The 19,001-nt window shown below is 37.7% G+C and overlaps 1 protein-coding gene across 2 annotated transcripts; it reads left to right on the forward strand.

The window, feature by feature from the left end:
- The first annotated feature begins 1,038 nt into the window (after positions 1 to 1,038).
- ppp1cab (protein phosphatase 1, catalytic subunit, alpha isozyme b) lies at positions 1,039 to 10,353 on the forward strand. 2 transcript variants are annotated; one of them, XM_079850824.1, is made up of 8 exons: positions 1,053 to 1,130; positions 1,241 to 1,346; positions 2,517 to 2,648; positions 2,741 to 2,971; positions 5,419 to 5,523; positions 6,839 to 7,062; positions 8,915 to 9,049; positions 9,307 to 10,353. In XM_079850824.1, exons 2-8 carry the CDS (start codon positions 1,292 to 1,294, stop codon positions 9,421 to 9,423), a joined length of 999 nt encoding a protein of 332 aa, XP_079706950.1. In that variant the 5' UTR covers positions 1,053 to 1,130; positions 1,241 to 1,291; the 3' UTR covers positions 9,424 to 10,353. The 2 variants fall into 2 exon arrangements, with proteins under 2 accessions (XP_079706949.1, XP_079706950.1); XM_079850823.1 differs by having other exon boundaries at positions 1,039 to 1,346.
- The last annotated feature ends 8,648 nt before the right edge of the window (positions 10,354 to 19,001 follow it).

The raw sequence follows: 19,001 nt of genomic DNA on the forward strand, positions 1-19,001 counted from the left end.
AATTTACTGACATATTTACCTCTGGTTTTTTGGGGGTTTTTTTTCCCACTTTTTGCATATTTGTCTGCCAATTCATTTCCGACCACTCCTATATGGGCTGGAATCCAGATAAATGTCACTATTACTACTACTTTATTGATTCTGTAAACAGTTTGGGCTATTTCCAACATAATGTCCTGTCTTGCTTCTGACTGCATGTTTTTGAAACTGGTTAGCGCACTACTTGAATCTGACCCTATTAACACTTTGCTTGGCTTATTATTTTCTACCCACTCAAGGGCTAAAAGAATGGCTAACAATTCTCCTGTAAACACTGACAAATTATCACTAACTCTTTTATTTAACATAACATTTAATTCTGGTATAGTGAACGCAGCTCCTATTATCTGTTTTTGATGCAGCATCAGTGTATATCTTAATAAACATAATATAATTTTCCTCTAAATATCTAATAACCTGAATCCTGTCTATACTTCTCTCTTTAGTTTTTTCCACTCTAAAAGATGCATATCTACCCCAACTCCCCTAATAGCCAAGGCACTGGATAATGGCACAGTGGGGCTTTCCCCTATCCCTATCTCATTGACTGCATCTCTTATTATCCAACCAAAGCTCTTAATCTGTCGTCTTTAATTTTCTTGACAAGGTTGTAACACCTTCCGAGTCGGGTGGCTAATATATTCAATACTTCCGTAGGTTGAAGTACTGTATGCACTATTGTCATTGTTATTATTTATTTGCAATAAAAAATACTTCGCTGTATAGAACGCTGTTTTATATATCGAATTTATTTAACAGTACATTTTATGAATAATTAGCAAACGGTGTTAATAAATAAACTGTCCAACCCATAGACTGTAAAAAGGTCCAACCTGAGAATCGTTTTGTGTTGTGAATCTGAGATTCATACATTGGTGATTGTGGTTTCAGTTTGCTTATTAACAATTAAATGTAGGGAAAGATTGACAAACAGACTATCCTATTGGCTCTTCGGATGTGGTATTTGAAGCGCTCGTCATTAGCCGAGAATAACCAATCAGACACCCTCCTTAGTGTTTACCCCGCCCCATTCAGTGTTTCCTACTCAGCGGTCGTGGTGCTAGTTTTCCTCATACAACGAACTACTGAAGGTACCATTCGCGGCAATAACAAAAACTCAGGAATACTATCAGTAGTGGGATCTTTTATAAAGTCATTTTTATAAGTTATTACCGTGTATTTGCATCGGGTGGATTCCTAGGTCGTCTTGTTCCTGGCTCTGTTAGCCGGCTAATCTCCAGCGAGCGACAAAATGGCTGAATCGGACAAATTAAACATCGATTCGATCATCCAGCGCCTTTTGGAGGGTAATACGTTTATTCTTTTTTATTATTATTACAAACTGTATCGTTTTATAATGTTCAATAACGGTTAAACGGCTGAAAGTGTATGATTTTATTTGTTCAATATCATCTCCAATCGAGCATATATGTAGCTATGTTGTATTATGTATAAATATGTAACACTATCGATCCAATTCAAATATTTATTTGCATCATTTCCATGTGTATTACATATAATCCGAACAAAACTTCAGCGCATGCGCAGTGCGTCAATCGTCGCGTTCAGGTTCAGAAACGGAGGAAGCCACAAAGACGTCACCAGTGCAGTGTTGTGCCACATTTTGACTTCCTGTCAGAATAATATCCCCCTCATTAAGACTGCTACCTGAATAACAAGTAGAGATGGAAGAAATGCCTTTGACAGTGAGACATCAACAACAGTCTTGATGATGGGATAGTCATAGTACGGTACCATTGCCTGCTGTTCCACCATTGTGTTTTGTTCTGACCAACACACACACATGCTTATTAGTTCAAATCGGGGGAAATAAAGATCTTTCAAGTGTGTAAACTGTTAATCATTACATCAAACAGAAATTTAAATATAGTTCTTGTATGAGTCAAAGAATTCAGAAATTGGGTAAACGGAAAGGGCTGTATCTACCTAAATATCAGGCTAGAGCTGCACAATTCTGTATTGAGAACCACGATTCTCTCATTATTCTGAATAGACAACTAAACAAAACAAAAAAAAACTTGGAATTTACTAGAGGTTCTGGCAAAATGTTAATTGCTGCAGTCTATTTAAAAATATTTAATTAAATAGATTTTTTTTTCTTTTTTTAAAAAAAATCTGTTTAAATGAATGCTTTGACTTACTCATAAAGACTTGATATGTTTTATTTCTGGATGAATCGGGCTGCGTCTAAAATCGCATACTCCCTAGAAATATAGATATAGATTTAGATTTATCTATGAAATATAGATTCCGAGTGGATAATTCGTGGTCTTCCTAGATGCCTGAAGGCGCTGTAAATATGGCCACGATCGACAGACTCTCCTTGAAAGAGACTTTCTTTACACGCACAAACAGATACATGCACAAATATGTATATATGTATTCACAATGATTTTATGCATATTTTTAAGCAATTACAATAGTAAGATTAACCTTTGTGTTTAATTAATTTTCAGTGAAGGGCTCAAGACCTGGTAAAAATGTTCAGCTAACTGAGAACGAGATTCGTGGATTGTGTCTAAAATCTCGGGAAATCTTCCTTAGCCAGCCGATACTGCTGGAGCTGGAGGCACCACTCAAGATTTGTGGTAAATTTCTGCTAAACCTTACCCTCTGTTTTGATTTTATATTGTTCAGATGAAGCCAACTTAGAACAAAACAACTGTTTCTCTTCCTGCAGGTGATGTTCATGGTCAGTACTATGACCTGCTCAGGCTTTTCGAGTATGGAGGATATCCTCCAGAGAGCAACTACCTGTTTCTGGGAGACTATGTAGACAGAGGCAAGCAGTCTTTGGAGACCATCTGCCTGCTGCTTGCCTACAAGGTCAAATATCCAGAGAACTTCTTTCTTCTCAGAGGAAACCATGAATGTGCCTCCATCAACAGGATATATGGATTTTATGATGAATGTGAGTATGCTTTTTATATGGGTGGATGTTATGACCAAAAGCTTATGCCACGGTTGGAATAATGGTGAACCATGCTGGCAAAATGAGTCGGAATGCGCACAGGCTAGTTATGAGCTACAGGCAAAACAAGTGAAATATGTAAATTCTGGTCGAATTTTAGGTTTTCACAAAAAATGAGTTCATTAAGCCTTCGTCTAAAGCTCCAAATAGCCATTAAACGTCTAAAATGATCTTTATTTGAACGTTTTCTGAGAGGTGTACCTTCCTAAATCTTTCCTTTGTTTTAATAATCCACAATCTCTTCTCAACCACTGGTGCGTCCCCTCAGCACAAGTTTGGTATTGTTGTAAAGTGCAGTATTCCAACTTTGTGAATATTCATAGCGAATTCTCACTGGCATGAGTCTGAACCAATGAAATGTGATTTGATGATCTGATAAACAAAACCAGCCTGTTGTTAACCAGTCATAATAATGCCTTTTGATGATTAATCAAAATACCCTGCGCGGTGGCGCATTGTGCTATCATGGATGCGTCGGCGTCCATCCTCTGAAAACATGAAAAGTAATCAAGCTTTAAATTCAATGTTTTGTCGATATATGCCAGCTTTGTAATGGATATGGATGATTGCGAGAGTTCTCTGTCTTTAAAATTTAAATGGCAAAATATTCCATGTCAATTGCTGCTTCGACAAGATTCACAGAGCATTTAAATTAAATGCTCTGTGAATCTTGTCGAAGCAATTGACATGGAACATTTTGCTCAACCTATTAATGACTACTTCAGTGATAATGTGCCACTGCCTAAACAAGACGGTTGTGGACATTAATGTAGCAAATCTTGAACAATGGTTAGGCATGGGCACAATATGAAACTGTCATGACTATTAAAATGAACTTTGCTACTGTAGCTGTATTGATCACTAATAATCTGGCCACACATCCATGCAAGAAAAATCATAGTCTATATATATATATATAACATAAACTTATTAACATGAGATGGGTAATTTGTTATTTGATGTTATTGATATTTTGTTTCATAATTTTGCTACATGTCTTACCCTTAACCAGTGACACATTTCTCATACTGACTGCTAAGCAGAAAGAATCAGTTGGGTAACAATGTTAAATATTCTTTATATAAATATTTTCAATAAAGTTGAACCTATATTTCCCCTGTAGATTTAGGTTTTGACTTGGTGTGTGCCACATTTGGTGTTATTTTAAGGTATGGTTGCTAGGTGATTTTGTTTTGGAGCCTTTAGAAAACTTTAACTTAATTTTTGCTGACTCAGGTGTAGCTCATTCATTTATTTATTTTTTTGTCTGATTCCAACAAATCATACATCATTTTGAATGAGAATGAGTTACTGACTCAATCTGCCAGCATGGGTCACAATTATATGTAGGGTCAGGTGCATCTGATACAATGGCACAGGCCACTGTCTCCAGGTAGTGTTTTCCACCAAGGAAGAAACCCAATGTGTAAAACAAGGAGTTACAGAGTATAGCTTTAAAAGCCTGATAAAACTATTTAAAATATAAATATTGCATAAGCATTTTTATCTTATAAATTACACTATACAGCATGTTATATGGCTTGCATGTGTGGGAGGAGGGGATTCTAGTGCACCTAGGGCAGGGCAATATGTAAAAAAAATGTCTTCTCAATATTCAATTATATTGTCTACCCAGGCCTCACCCCTAGTCTGAGACGGCACTGCCGATATACACTGTAATTCGGTTCGTTTATGAAAAGTTAAAACTTTGTCAGTAAATATTCAGAAACGGGTGCAGTTACATAGGCTGCTACCATTTTATTTCTTCCAGTTTAACTTTTGTTAGAGTGCCAAACAAAATAGAATACTTGATAATGTTATTTTTAAAATGGGAGAAATCACTGCCTGTTACAAATTTATCGGCGGCAGTTTTATTTATTTTTTCGTCTCCAGAAATCAAGATGTGTAATCAAGAGAAAATATTTGGCAACTTTTGGGAATTTGGGCATTTGGGAAAGCAAGATGCCCTGCTATGTTCACTTAATTTTCTGTGGTGCATAATCTGTAATATTTATGTGGACAGATGATTACAGCGTTGCACTACATTTGTAATGGAAAACCGTTTGTAGACCAGATGTCAAAGAAATATGAATTATCATAATATTAGCCTAACTAATAGAATTAATAATTCATATTAGAATAATAATAAATTAGTATTATACCTTTCTGGCTTCTTTAAAAAAAACAATGTGAATGTACTGTGGAATAACAGTTAAACAGCTGTTTAAGTCCACTTTAAAGTTCAGGTACGTTTGTTCTATTTTTTATTTTACTATGTTCAGTTTGGTTGCCGAAAAGGGGTTGGAGCTCTTAATTTTGCTCTCAAAGTACACAAGATTGATGCATTTAATTTTAAAATGTCTGTACATGCACATGTTTTTTGGCAGGTAAAAGGCGGTATAACATCAAGCTTTGGAAGACATTCACAGACTGTTTCAACTGCTTACCTGTAGCTGCTATTGTGGATGAAAAGATTTTTTGTTGTCATGGAGGTATGCAATTTTTAAAACTTTTTTAGCACTTTTTTTAAAGCATTTTTCCTCACTTTTTTGTGTCTTCAGGGAGTAATTTCAAGAACATTTTTAGTGTTGCTCTTATTTTATGATCAGCTCTGCACTGCCATAATTGAAGCTAATTGTTTTAATCTAATAGTAAGTTTTTTCTGGAATGTCTACGCAAGGTTTGGAGAATCTTTGCAGACTAAGATCACCATCAACTTCATGTCTGGAAGAAGTAATTTGTGGCGTTTAGAAAATGATGAAATACCACATTCTCTTAATGCTTTTGTATAACAATAATGTTTGTATATACTTAGAATTTAAAATGTTGAAGATTTCCTAGAGAGTGGGTCTGACAAGAAGGCAAAGTTGAGAGTCATCAGCTTAAAGAACATATGAAATATTGTATTTCTGCAAATAAAATGGGAGCATCTATAGAAAGAACCTAAAATGGATTCTTGGGGGACACCACAAGTAACTGGTACACCAGAGGAGGAATGATTCTCTGTTCTGACCTGAAAAGTTTTCTCCTTTAGGGCCACTACAACCCACTTTAGGGATAAAACCCTGGAACCACCCACTCAAGAAACTTTAAAGAACGTTCTGTGCCATTTTTAGCTTTTTATTTATTTAAATTTTTAGATGTTTAAATGTTGGGATTCTGCCTGCCTATCGGAAGTTTGAACTAAATGTAAATGTAAAGCTAAAAAGTGAGTGAGAATTTTGAGGTTCACTAGACATTTTCAGGAAGGTCTCTTGGAGCTAAACTACGCAGGAAAGTGTCCCACCAAAAGCAGGATTGGACACCCCTAATCTTAATTATCTAAAGCCATTCTTAACTGCGGGGATCTGTAATTAAGCAGTGGTGTGTCTGTTGGTAAAAGTTACAGAAAAAGGTTGTCACCTTGTGAATAGACCTTTATCATAGAGTCATGTTGCGTTCGGTGTGAATGGTCCTTTAATTTCAACATTTATCACATTGTCTTTAATACACATAAATATTAAAACTTAAATATTTTCTAAAGAAAAAAGATTGGTCAACCACACTCAAGACTGTAAGTACTGGTAGTTAGTATTGATTAGTTGGTTGTTGGACTCACTGGTTGACCCTAGTTATGTGTTAAGGTCTTCAGCTTACAGCTCTGTGTTGTAAAGCGCATAATAGCTTATTTTCCTGTAAAATGTGTATTTATCACATGGAGGGGTTTGTGAAATTGTCAGGGAATAGTGGACTTTAGGTTCTTTATACTAATCTGTGTGAAATTCAAAATATTTCTTCTAAACTGCAGTTGAACCGTTCTTCACCCAGGTCTTTCTCCAGACCTGCAATCTATGGAACAGATTCGCCGTGTGATGAGGCCCACAGATGTTCCTGACCAGGGTTTGCTGTGTGATCTGCTCTGGGCTGACCCCGATAAAGATGTCATGGGCTGGGGAGAGAACGACCGTGGAGTCTCTTTCACCTTTGGTTCTGATGTTGTGGCCAAGTTCCTCCACAAACATGACATGGACCTCATTTGCCGAGCCCACCAGGTAAGTCATTTAGTTAATTGAATGCTGTGTCATCATTGTGACGGATACTGTGACGCAGATTTAAATTTCCTTATTGTACACCTCATTCAAAGAAAGAATAATTTATGATGAAAATGATCTTCATTAATTATCCAGAAAGTGGGGTTTTCCTAAAGAAATAAGAGTGAAGAGATGAGGGAGGCTAGACTCGGAAGTAAGAGCGTTTCTATGGAATAGAATGCATTTCTGTGGAATTTACCCATTGTGACTTTAAGCTTTACACCTTGTGGATATTCACTAGAGAGATCATGTTTGGTATCTTTGGATGTTCTCTACACAGGGAAAAGTTGAAGCACAATTGAAAAGAACTTCAAGATTCACAATTATTCCAAAACCTCCTCCTTTGAAACCCCGAAACGAGAGATCAATCGGCCCTATTTCCCGATCTCTTAAAGCTTCCCTCGATCTTTCACTCATCGATTTTTCCAGATTAATCAGCTATTGGTATGGATTTTTGCCGATAGTTTGCGTCCGTTGCTGGAGCGGCTGAGAAGAGTGCACTGTCATTGCACAGTACAAAAGCAGCCTCTAGAGGCAAAATAAAAACTGACACCTAAATCACTGACGCCTCATGGTGTTTTTGACACATGAGGCTGCACAGAGCAGGACACTTTAGATGCAGATTTAAAACAGACAATGAAATGGTATGTTATACAGACTAGATTCTGCAATATTGGAGAACAGCAGTATGTTTGCCGTCGAGTCTGAGAGGACGCTAACATTACTAGTACCCCAAGTGGTTAAAACAAAGTAACAAAACACACGTAAGCCCAAACCAATTGTTTAATGTCATGATTGTTACCATCTATTTGCATTGGTTTATATCCAGCTGGTCGCTTATATGCAGTCTTTATGCAGTGAAGTTGCATAATAAACTTCTAACCAAGCTTCTAAGCTTTAAAATGACACCTATTTTGTGTTGGTTAAGCATGTGGTGAAGTAATGTGATAACTTGTTAGCGCCCCCACTTTAATTTTAAGAGGTTAAGTTTATCGATTAATTTAAGCAACGATCAATTATGACATCCCTAGAATCCAAAAACACTGGATCTTGGTTGAAGAGCAATATTTCAAGGGTTTATCATAATTTACAGACATTTCGTTAGTAGACATTTGAAGTTCAGATCAAGTTGATTGGTTTGCTGTTAGACCAGTGTTTCTCAACTGGTGGGTCGCATCCTAAAATTGGGTCTCAAGACAGTTTTGAGTGGGTTGCGGATTGTGCAGTCACAAACAACAGCTTAATTTGAAATGTTTTTCTGATGCGAAACTTATTTTGAAAGCTGTACATAAATGCTGTTGACTCTTCTGTCAGGCACAGTTTAAGTAAAGAGTGGCTGAGAAAAATGCATTGTCCTGATTCAGTGTCTGCTGTCATATTTGATGTTATTTATATATATATATATATATATATATATATATATATATATATATATATATATATATATATATATATATATATATATATATATATATAATATAATATAATTTTTTTTTTTTTTTTTTTCTCTCTCATGCAGTGTCATAGTTACATGACACTGCATGAGAGAAAAAAGTACCAAATAAATTACGTAACTGGTAAGTCGTGTGTTAGCTGGGAAGGATTTGCTGCAGGTTTGATATTCATTCTATACGGATCGCAGCTTGATGAGGAAAATGTTGAGAATCTTTGTCATAGACTGGCATTGATTCCACAAGCTAGAAATATTTAAATGGTTTTAATGTTGTCCTTTGTTGATTGAGTAGGATGCATTTTTGTATGTCAAGCTTTTGAATAGCATTTGTGAAGCTTAAATCTTCTGCTCTCTGAACAGGTGGTAGAGGATGGCTATGAGTTCTTTGCAAAGAGGCAGTTAGTCACACTTTTCTCCGCTCCTAACTACTGCGGAGAGTTTGACAACGCAGGAGCTATGATGAGTGTCGACGAGACCCTGATGTGCTCATTTCAGGTTTGTATGTGCTCTTACATTTTATTAAACTAGTAACTGGATGCAAACTGCTCACCTTTAGACAAAATCCACGGTTTTGGGACAAAAAAAAAAAAAGTTTCCTGCAGAAAATCGATGAAATGTAATAATTGCATGCCACGCCAAATGACGAGACTGGGTTTGTAGTGCGATTTGCAATGTCTTTTTGTTTACATAGGCAACAAAATATTTGATATATCATTCCTCATTTTTCCTGCTTTCTCTCTCTGCTCTGTCAGATTCTGAAACCAGCGGAGAAGAAGATGCTGTCGTATGGTGGTGCGGGAGGATTTGGATCTGGTAGACCTGTAACTCCTCCACGAAACGCAGCCAAGGGCGGCAAAGCCAAGAAATAACATCAACTACTGCAACACGCCTATACATCCTGTCCATCATTCTACCTCTCCTTTTCCTTCTCCTCTTCAACTCCAAACACCAAATCAGTGCAGGGTTTTTTTAGCTGTCTCCATCAAGACGAGACTGCTGGCAATTGAGCGGTCATATATGTGTGCTTGACTGAAATGCCCTTGTGAAGCGTATTGGTTTCTATGTGAAACAACAGTGTGTATTTGTGGAAAATGGTTTTGTTGTGCGAGTTTTTCTTCACTTTCTCTAGTAACTGCGCACCTTTTACTGCGTTTTTAGCTGTTCTGGTTGATTTTTCCTTCCAATACATCGTCACGTCTTCAGCCATAACGTGATAATCCTTTTAAGGCCATTTATTGGACCTACAACACCATTCTCGTCAGACCAAGCCTCAGGGTCCAGCTTTTGATCCCCGCTGGGGACAGACTTTTCCATTCCCCTCTAAAGCAATCTGAATGGAGGTGATTGTGCAAATCACTGCCAGTCTCTTTAATGTGAAGCTTTGTCCAAGTGCGTGTCTGTTTACAGTAGTTATTGACGGCACCCTGCACATTTTGACACATACCTATTTTGGCGCATTCTTTGCTTCTTTAAACTGCACACTCAGGTAGTATTTAGCCTGGCCTGTGGAAATGCTCTGTTTGGCTTTTTTTGGGGTGGGAGGGGATGTAGGTTGTTGTTTTATTTTTTAGGTTAAAATCATGCACGATGTGCAAATAATACCATGTGTGAATGTCTGCAAAGTGGGTGCCGGGTGCCATTGCTGTTTCAGTTTAAAATGCAGAAATGCACTGTTCACTGAGTGATTGTGGCTGTGTTCCAATTTAACTGCAAATCTCACTTTTTCTTCTTAAAAGGACTTCTTTTTTTTTTTTTTTTAGTAGTCATGAATTTAGCCAATAAAGTGAGAATCTGGTGCATATTTTGAGTTTTTATTTTGTGTCCATCAATGTGTTGCAACACTGGATTTACAGAGATTTGGATAGCTAATCGGAATGTGCTATCTTCTACACCAAGATGATGGCATAGAAAACTAGCACTAATTGCATATGCAGTATATATTTATACTTAGTGTGTCAGTATTGAACTGTGAGCTAGAATACAAAGTGCAAAATACCACAAGACCAAACCAGTGAGGTCATGTGATGGAAGTGCTAAAATGTGGGTTTTAGCTGACAAAAATACATCATCCCTGCAGCACTCATTCGTTTGATGAATTAAAGCTCAAGTTTATTCTTGACGAAAGTTGTGCACCAATAGAATATTACAGTTAGGAAAAGAACATGATTGGAAGTTTTGTTTTTATTAATTTTTAGCAGAACAATCAGTAACATTAGATGTTTGTTGTTGCCATTTTAACATTTGAATAAATAGTTTTCATTCTGTCACCATGAAATCAAAATTGACTTATTTTTAAGGAATATTTAGTATTTATAATAAACGAGTTATCTGTGCAGTGCACACAATTTTTTTTACAAAAGAAAAGTGCTCTTGTAATCAAAATAACTTCCCCTCTCTCTTGCAATGCCATCTGATGACATGTTCATTGGCATGAAGGCAGGACAACCTGTCACTCACATGAGATCACAGCAATAGCAAATGACAATAATGACCCAAAGATCTAATAAATTCCCAATAGACGGGTACATATACTTTTATTTTTAGGGTACCTTTAACAACCTACAATAACCCTCTTTCAGTCACCACTCAAAACACTATATGGCCTATTACATTGCACAGATGAATGGAATCCATCGACTTTCCAAACTGCTTGCCCTATGGGGATACTGTCTTTCCCAGAATCTCAGGCAGAATGCAGCTGAAACACCATGAATGGATTTCCAGTCCAACACACATACAATAACACTCTGCGGGGTAATGTTTCCTCCTTTACCCCCATACATTTTGTGGGTCATGACGTAGGTCCATGGTGCTGTAAACCTATTCTTTATTATTATTAAGCCTTAAAACTGTTTGGGCATCAGAGAATGTACATCGCAAAGATCCTAAACATTGTAGATTGGTCCCACATCCCCCCACCCCCACTCAGTCATACAGTGAATGTAATTTCACCAAGTACAACATGTTCCTATATCAACATCTTTGTACAACATTCCAATCAACCAATCAGATTTAAGGGATAGGTTTATATTTAATGTCAGGCTTACGACAAGAGTTAGGTGCTTCTACACCAGTCTTATTCATCCATGATTTCCCTCTGATTTTAGTGATAAGATTACGTTTAGGGATAGGGATAAGGTTAGGACTATGTTTTTGGACAGGAATATTGTTCCATGATGAACAAAAGATGTCGTCTTGGCAAAATCACTGCGACCTCTGCAGTACATAAGGTGTCTTTACATTACACTAGGTGGTGCTATTATAATACTTGGTCCTGTCCAACCTCTTTACCCAGGTTTTTGCCCATGGCTCTTTTTCTTCAAATAAAAAAATTAAGAGTTTTTTTGTAGACTCTTAAGGTAAGAACTGACTTTTTTTGTTATTAATTCATTCATATATCAGCAGCTGCCAGGTTATTTTCAGAGCTATGTGATTATTTTAATTTCAGTTTTGTCAATTTACACTTAATTTAATTGATATTGTCACACGTGGTATTGTTAGATTTAATGACATCATCTGAGCTTGCCATACCTTGACTTTTATATTGCAATATTAATTTCTCACTAGATATAACATCAAAAGTGGTAAAAGTTACAGACATTTACACACAAACTGACCACCAACCGCAACATGGTACCATGCTTATTTTTTAGTTCAACTGTCATGGAATCAAACACACAGGATAGTGGGAGATCATAGGCAGGGAAGGATGCATCAATGAGATGATGGTATCTCAGCAGACAGGATGTGACATGATCATTGGATTCAGACGTACCTTGTTGCCTTCCTACCTCCCTATACTGCCTGCGAATTGAGGCAGTATTTTTCAGCCTTAGATTAGTCCCAGTCCTCATACACACCTGAACCAGCTAATCAAGATCTTCAGGATTACTAGAAACTTCCAGGCAAGTGTGTTGGGGCAGGTTAGAGCTAAACTCACTCTGCAGAACATTGGCCTCCAAGGAGCAGGATTGGCCCCCCGCTATGGACTTTCACTTTAACAGTATAAGAATGATCCAAGAGGAGTGTTCAATCAATAACAAATATGCTGAAATATCCACAAAATTAATAACCACACTAAATCACAGCATGTGGTCTATCCATCATTCAGATCCATACGAACGTTGCCTTCTTTATTATAGTAACCATAGGATCCCAATGCATTTTCTTGCTTTCCTGCTTTTAATTTCCCCAACAATGTCAAAATCAAGACTATACCCATGTATCAAATTTTTAATGTACCAAGCCGACATTGTGGCGAGCTCCACAGCTGCTACATGACTTCTACCTGACAGTCAAAGTGCTATTTTGTCACTAAAGTGTGGACACGGAGGAGGACCGCCAGGGCTTAGGATGCCATTTGGAACCGGCTCCATGTTTCATGTTTCATAGCCATGAGACGCCAAAATGTTGCTATGACTATGACTGTCAATCATCACAATTTTGGCAGGGGGGGTACCATCATGGTGATAAGTGGAGCATGAGCTTGAACAGGTCTGTGAAATATTTTAAATTGTACTCATTCATTAATTGCTATGCTATGCTAATGCAATCAAAGCATTGTGTAACCAATTAGCAAGTTAAAAGTATGAATTATCTTACACAAATGTTTCAAGTTAAGAGCAATTAAAATGTATGAGTTCTGCTTGCTTATACTTTGAATTAGCTACTTAACTACTTAGCTACTCAAAACTATTTTTTTGAGTTTTGCCAACTTGTTCGGGTTCACAGTGGAAATCAACACTGCGCCGATGTTGACCAACATGCACAATCACCAGATTACAATACACGACTTCTCAGACATTCCACAATCCGGCACACACCGAATGAAAATGTTCAGCCAGTGAAAACAACCGCTGATCAATGCAAACAGACACTTACAGGGCTGACCCAACAAAACTTGACAAAGTGTCTGTTGCCCTTGGTTCACTGTCTGTGAATTGGCCTTTAGCAGTATGAAAAACAAAACTTGTATTTAAATTGTGAATGGCTTATATACAGAAAGCAAGAAAATAATGCTCCCTCTATAGGCCAAATCACTCTACTGACAGATGCCAACCAAAGCTGACAATTAAGATAACAGTATGCCACTTCTTGGACATTCCACAACCCGACAAATACAGATTACTGACCAACAGCAACAGGTAACACACTGATTCGTCAAAATACGAAAGAAGTGTCTGTTACGGTCTGCCGGTGCAGCGTGAATTGGCCTTAAAACAGCGGTGCCGCTAGGAAGGGCTTGCAGGGGCTATCGCGAAGTCAGAAATTTGCATAGCCCCAGCATAGCCCCCCCTTAGGGTGCGCTAATGGTTTTCCTTTTTTTTTTTGGAACTCTGTGTCACTTTCATTAAAAATAAAAATAATAATTAAAAACTTAAACAATATTAATACGTTTAAAATGTGTATATTTTTAATGTGCCTATAAATACTTGTCTTAAAGGAGAACTCATTTTTTTGTAAATTTGGAGTGCTGTCAGTACAGAGAACAACGACAAAAATCGGTGTTGCCTACACCGTGTTATCCTCTTTTTAAAATTTGCACCCTGTTGACTTCAATGGGGCAAGTTTTAAACCTGCTTTTAGCCTCTTAACATCCTTGATGTGTCATTACAAGTGCCCAGCCACGTGAGTGATTCCTTCAGAGTCAACACGCGGTGAATCTGACTGCAGTAGATGTGCAAGATATGAATAAAAATGATGTTATTTCAGCCAGCGCACATACCTGTATTTACATCCTGTTTGCGGTTGAAGTCCACAGTAAACGATTGTCGAGTTCGGGCGCATGATCATACGTACTAAACCTATGCACGTGAACTCGACAATCGACTACTGTGGACTTCAGCCGAAAACAGGATGTAAATACAGGTATGTGCGCTGGCTGAAATAACATCATTTTTATTCATATCTTTCACATCTACTGCAGTCAGATTCACCGCGTGTTGACTCTGAAGGAATCACTCACGTGGCTGGGCACTTGTAATGACACATCAAGGATGTTAAGAGGCTAAAAGCAGGTTTAAAACTTGCCCCATTGAAGTCAACAGGGTGCAAATTTTAAAAAGAGGATAACACGGTGTAGGCAACACCGATTTTTGTCGTTGTTCTCTGTACTGACAGCACTCCAAATTTACAAAAAAATGAGCTCAATGTTAAAATTGACCGGAGTTCTCCTTTAAGTTAGTTAAGCCATGCTCAGGTATGGCGCGTATTAGTAATCATTTAGGTGATCAATATGGAGCGCTGTTTAATATTAAGCAAAATAATAGCTAACAACAGACATATTGTCCTCTTGTAATCTGCCATTGGGCTTGTAATCCTTTCAATTTATTTAAAAAATTTTAAGCGTGAAACATTGCATTACCCAGAATTAAAACAAAGTTTAAAAGGGTTAAGAGCAGTGTGAAAATCCCTTTGGATCTTTAATATGTCTTTGCTTTCTATGTTGTCCAAGCAACACGCTCTCAATGATCATAGCAAAGTGGGCGGGTGTGTAGTTTTCCTGCGAGAACCTAATGACATTTAACTCAATATCTTTCAAGACAGACTATCCTCTTCCCCGCCCCGCATTTACAGCACTGGGGATTAGCTGTAACCAATCCATCAATCTTACTTTACTCTTTCACACTTACAGTTCATTAACAGAGTACATCTTATTCTTCATGTATTCCAGTATTTTTCTCTTGACCATTTGCTAACTTGCAAATACAATCTACTTAGTTCAAAAAAGCAGAGTTATGATATTATATAAATATCAAACATTGTCATTCTAGTTTTGAGTATCTGAGATTATTCACAAACAGTAATTTGTCAAGTTTTTTTTTTTTTTTTTTTTTTTTTAAATAGAACACACAAACAACATTACACCCCAACTGTGTAATTTTAATTATTCTCAGTAGTGATTTTTATTACTTTCTCATTTCTCCCATTGTCATTTATCAGATGTCACATTGCAAAAAGGGTCCTAAAAATAGGCTTCATTCATAGAAAAAATTATTTCCTCTTTGATTTATTTTTACCTTATTTGTTTGATATGGTGGTGAATCATGAACTGGACATGTTCATGGCAGGTTTGTACATAATTCAATTAATTCATAATATTGAGTAAGGACACCATGATCTTGTCTTGTTCTCTTTTCCTTGCCTTACAGTCACCTTCTACAACTTGACACAGACACATTTAGACTTGCTTAAGCTGGTGTTCCCTTTTTCTGCTGACTTAGAACAGCTGAGCTACACTGTCAGGACACAGAGCTATGCTATATCTCATATTTATCATGCTTAAATCCTAACTGTTGTCAATTTACATTTTGTAGACACCGTTGTGACTTGTATCTGGCATGTGTACAGGAGAATTATATAATTAGTGGTGTTATGAAGGCTGTGAATCAGGGAAACTCCAATAAAAGTACGAATAGTGGCAATAGTGATAGTAGCAATTTTGTTTAGGAACTGAATCCTGTGTCATTTGTCACTGAAAATGAAAGGTTAAGTTGAGTGCATTGCATTGTGGGACACAGTACTGTGTTCTGGATACATATTTTATATGATATACATAGTGTACACTGCAAGTTGTACTCGTTAAATCATCTAAATCGACAACATGTATGTATGTTTGACCCTATACCAACTAAGCTACTGAAAGAGATGCTTCCAGAGGTCATAGATCCTCCTCTTAATATCATTAATTCATCTTTGTCATTAGGATACGTACCAAAAACTTTTAAGCTGGCTATGATTAAACTGCTTGTTAAAAAAACACAACTTGATCCTACAGAATTAGTCAATTACCAGAACCAGGAAGTATGACCATATTAGCCTGGTTCTGTCAACACTGCATTGGCTCCCTATTAAACATTGTATAAATTTTTAAATATTGCTGATTACTTACAAAGCACTAAATGGTTTAGCTCCGCAGTACTTGAGCGAGCTCTTAACGCATTATAGTCCTTCACGTCTATTGCAATCTCAAAATTCCGGCCAGTTGATAATACCTAGAATATCAAAATCGACTGCTGGCGGTAGATCCTTTTCCTATTTAGCACCAAAACTTTGGAACAATCTTCCTAACATTGTCCGGGAAGCAGACACACTCTGTCAGTTCAAATCTGGACTAAAAACACATCTCTTTGGCCTAGCATACACATAACACATTATAGACTTCTATGTTAGGCTGCATAGATTAGGTCAGTCGGAACTGGGAACACTCCCCATAAATCCTGATGTACTTGTTACTTCATAAGAAGGATGGTGTCTACGCTAATATTAGTCTCTCTGTTTATCCGAGGTTTACCACAGTCCGCCGTATCCAGGCCGTATCCAGATCTACACCTGGACATGATGACAACGCAGTCCTGAAGTGTCAACCAGTCCCTCCCCTGTGAAGGCCTCCTTCCCTTCCCTTTACCTCAGTACAGATAAAAATGTTGTCAGGATAATTCCAGTTTGCGTGGCTACGTAGACGCGACAACTTTTTTTTTCTGTATTATACATTTTTAAGCCCAGACAAGTACTTTATTGAGGGTTGATTAAAGAAGGACTGCACGCCTGGGCACATATATATTTAAACGCACATACCTTTGGACTGAACACATAATGCACATGCGCGCAACGTCTGTGTTTTCATGGGTTTGCGTTTTTGAGGTTTGCACAAAGATAACAGATAATCGTTTGAACTTTTGAACCTATTTCAGGGAGTGCGTTCTTAAGACACCAGGTTCTGTTTTGCGTAGATGGACGGCCGGAGTGCGTTAAGGGTTTTCCTGTTAGAACGGTGTTGTGTTAGCGGCCCCTAAGTTAATAACTAATGATCTTCGCAACGGAAGTGAATCAATCAATCAAAACTAACTTTAGCTGAACAATAACTTTATCCTAGAGCTGTTGTAAAGCCTAAACAATCTGGTACGGTAATTTCCTATTATCACTGTAAAGCTGCTTTGAAACAATCCATATTGATATTGTTAAAAGCGCTATATAAATGAAGGTGACTTAACTTGACTAGTAGTAGTAGAGTATTTTTCAAGCCAAAGTTGTTTGCCTCATTATGGATGATCCACACAATGATAAAACCGTGATTCTGTTTATACAGGAACATAATATGATTTAGTCAACGCTGTACCATGGATCTATAAGACCTTATGCGCCAGAGAAACAAGGGCGCCACCATCTTTAGAATATTGTCTTTGAACTTCCGTTTTTGCAGTCGCTCTGTATATTTCTATGGCATTGCTGTCCAGGAGTAATTAGCTTTTGAAGTGGATTTACTTAATATAAAGTTAACGAAAGTTATCATGAGGATTGTAATGTTTAAACCAGATGTCTTAACAAATGTCAGTAGACCGGGAAGATTTTAAAACGAGCCGTTCATTCATAAATACGCAAGATCGCTGTGAAAATAAAACCGGAAGTCAAAAGACAACGAGCGCAGCGCTGAAAAGGGGCGGGGCTACATAAGGTCTATATAGAGACCAAACATGCCACACATATGATTTTGGTAAACCATAGTATGCAAAGTCAGAAATATTAACCCAATAGAGTTTACAAGAATACATAGGCCAAACCACATAAAAGGAAAATCATGAGATGGGAAAATTAGATACATGTTAATACATTTCTCAAGAGGTTATATATAGAATATATAGGATTAACAGGGTTTATTTCTCCTTCTCAGCAAGAATTAAGTGAGAGTCACAACTCTCTAGAAATTCCTTTTGGGGTCGTAAAACTTCTTATCAGTCTTAATGTGTCCTGTAATAGTACATAGAGTTTTGCCAGTGTGTTAGATTCATTTGTGATGTTTTGGGGGAAGTTTCATAGACCATTGTTGGGAGAGTGAGTTTGCTGGATTATTCATTAAATAAAATGTATAATTTGTGTTTGTGTCTGATTGGTCCAGACATTGCAGGAGTATGGCTTCTTCCTGGGCACACGGCGCCTCGTTGACAAATATATGTAGAACTGCGGGCCGGGCGACACCCAACACGTTCAGTATCCTCACTAGTAACCAGTGAACGCCAGGAGACACTTTGTCCCCTCCCTATGGACCGGATAAGTGTGCTTATATTGCTCCAGTAGAGTTCCCCGGCCGGCGAACCTTGTAGAGTTCCTTTGTCACGCCTATCGGCCTCAGACATGGCAGAGTGTCTGACGCCAGGCCTAGCATTCTTATGCGATGGTGGATCGTGTATTCTTCCACGGCTTCCTACAGCGAGCCTGTGTCTTTCCCTTGGCAGAGTCCGCTCTGCCTTCCATGACTGTTGTTGTCTCCCCCTGTTATGGCTGGAGCCACCCCGGGGTGTTCCATATGTGTAACATGATACCTCCCTATGGGCAGGATGTGGATTCCACAGCTTAGAAACACAGGGGTGCTTCTCATTTCTTATTTGTGCATCCTCGTTTCCTTTCCTTCTTAGCTCCACCCCCTTAGGATGCGAGGGAAGGATACACC

The sequence above is a fragment of the Squalius cephalus genome (assembly GCF_949319135.1).
Source record: "Squalius cephalus genome assembly, chromosome: 19".
In the NCBI taxonomy this organism is placed as follows: domain Eukaryota; kingdom Metazoa; phylum Chordata; class Actinopteri; order Cypriniformes; family Leuciscidae; genus Squalius; species Squalius cephalus.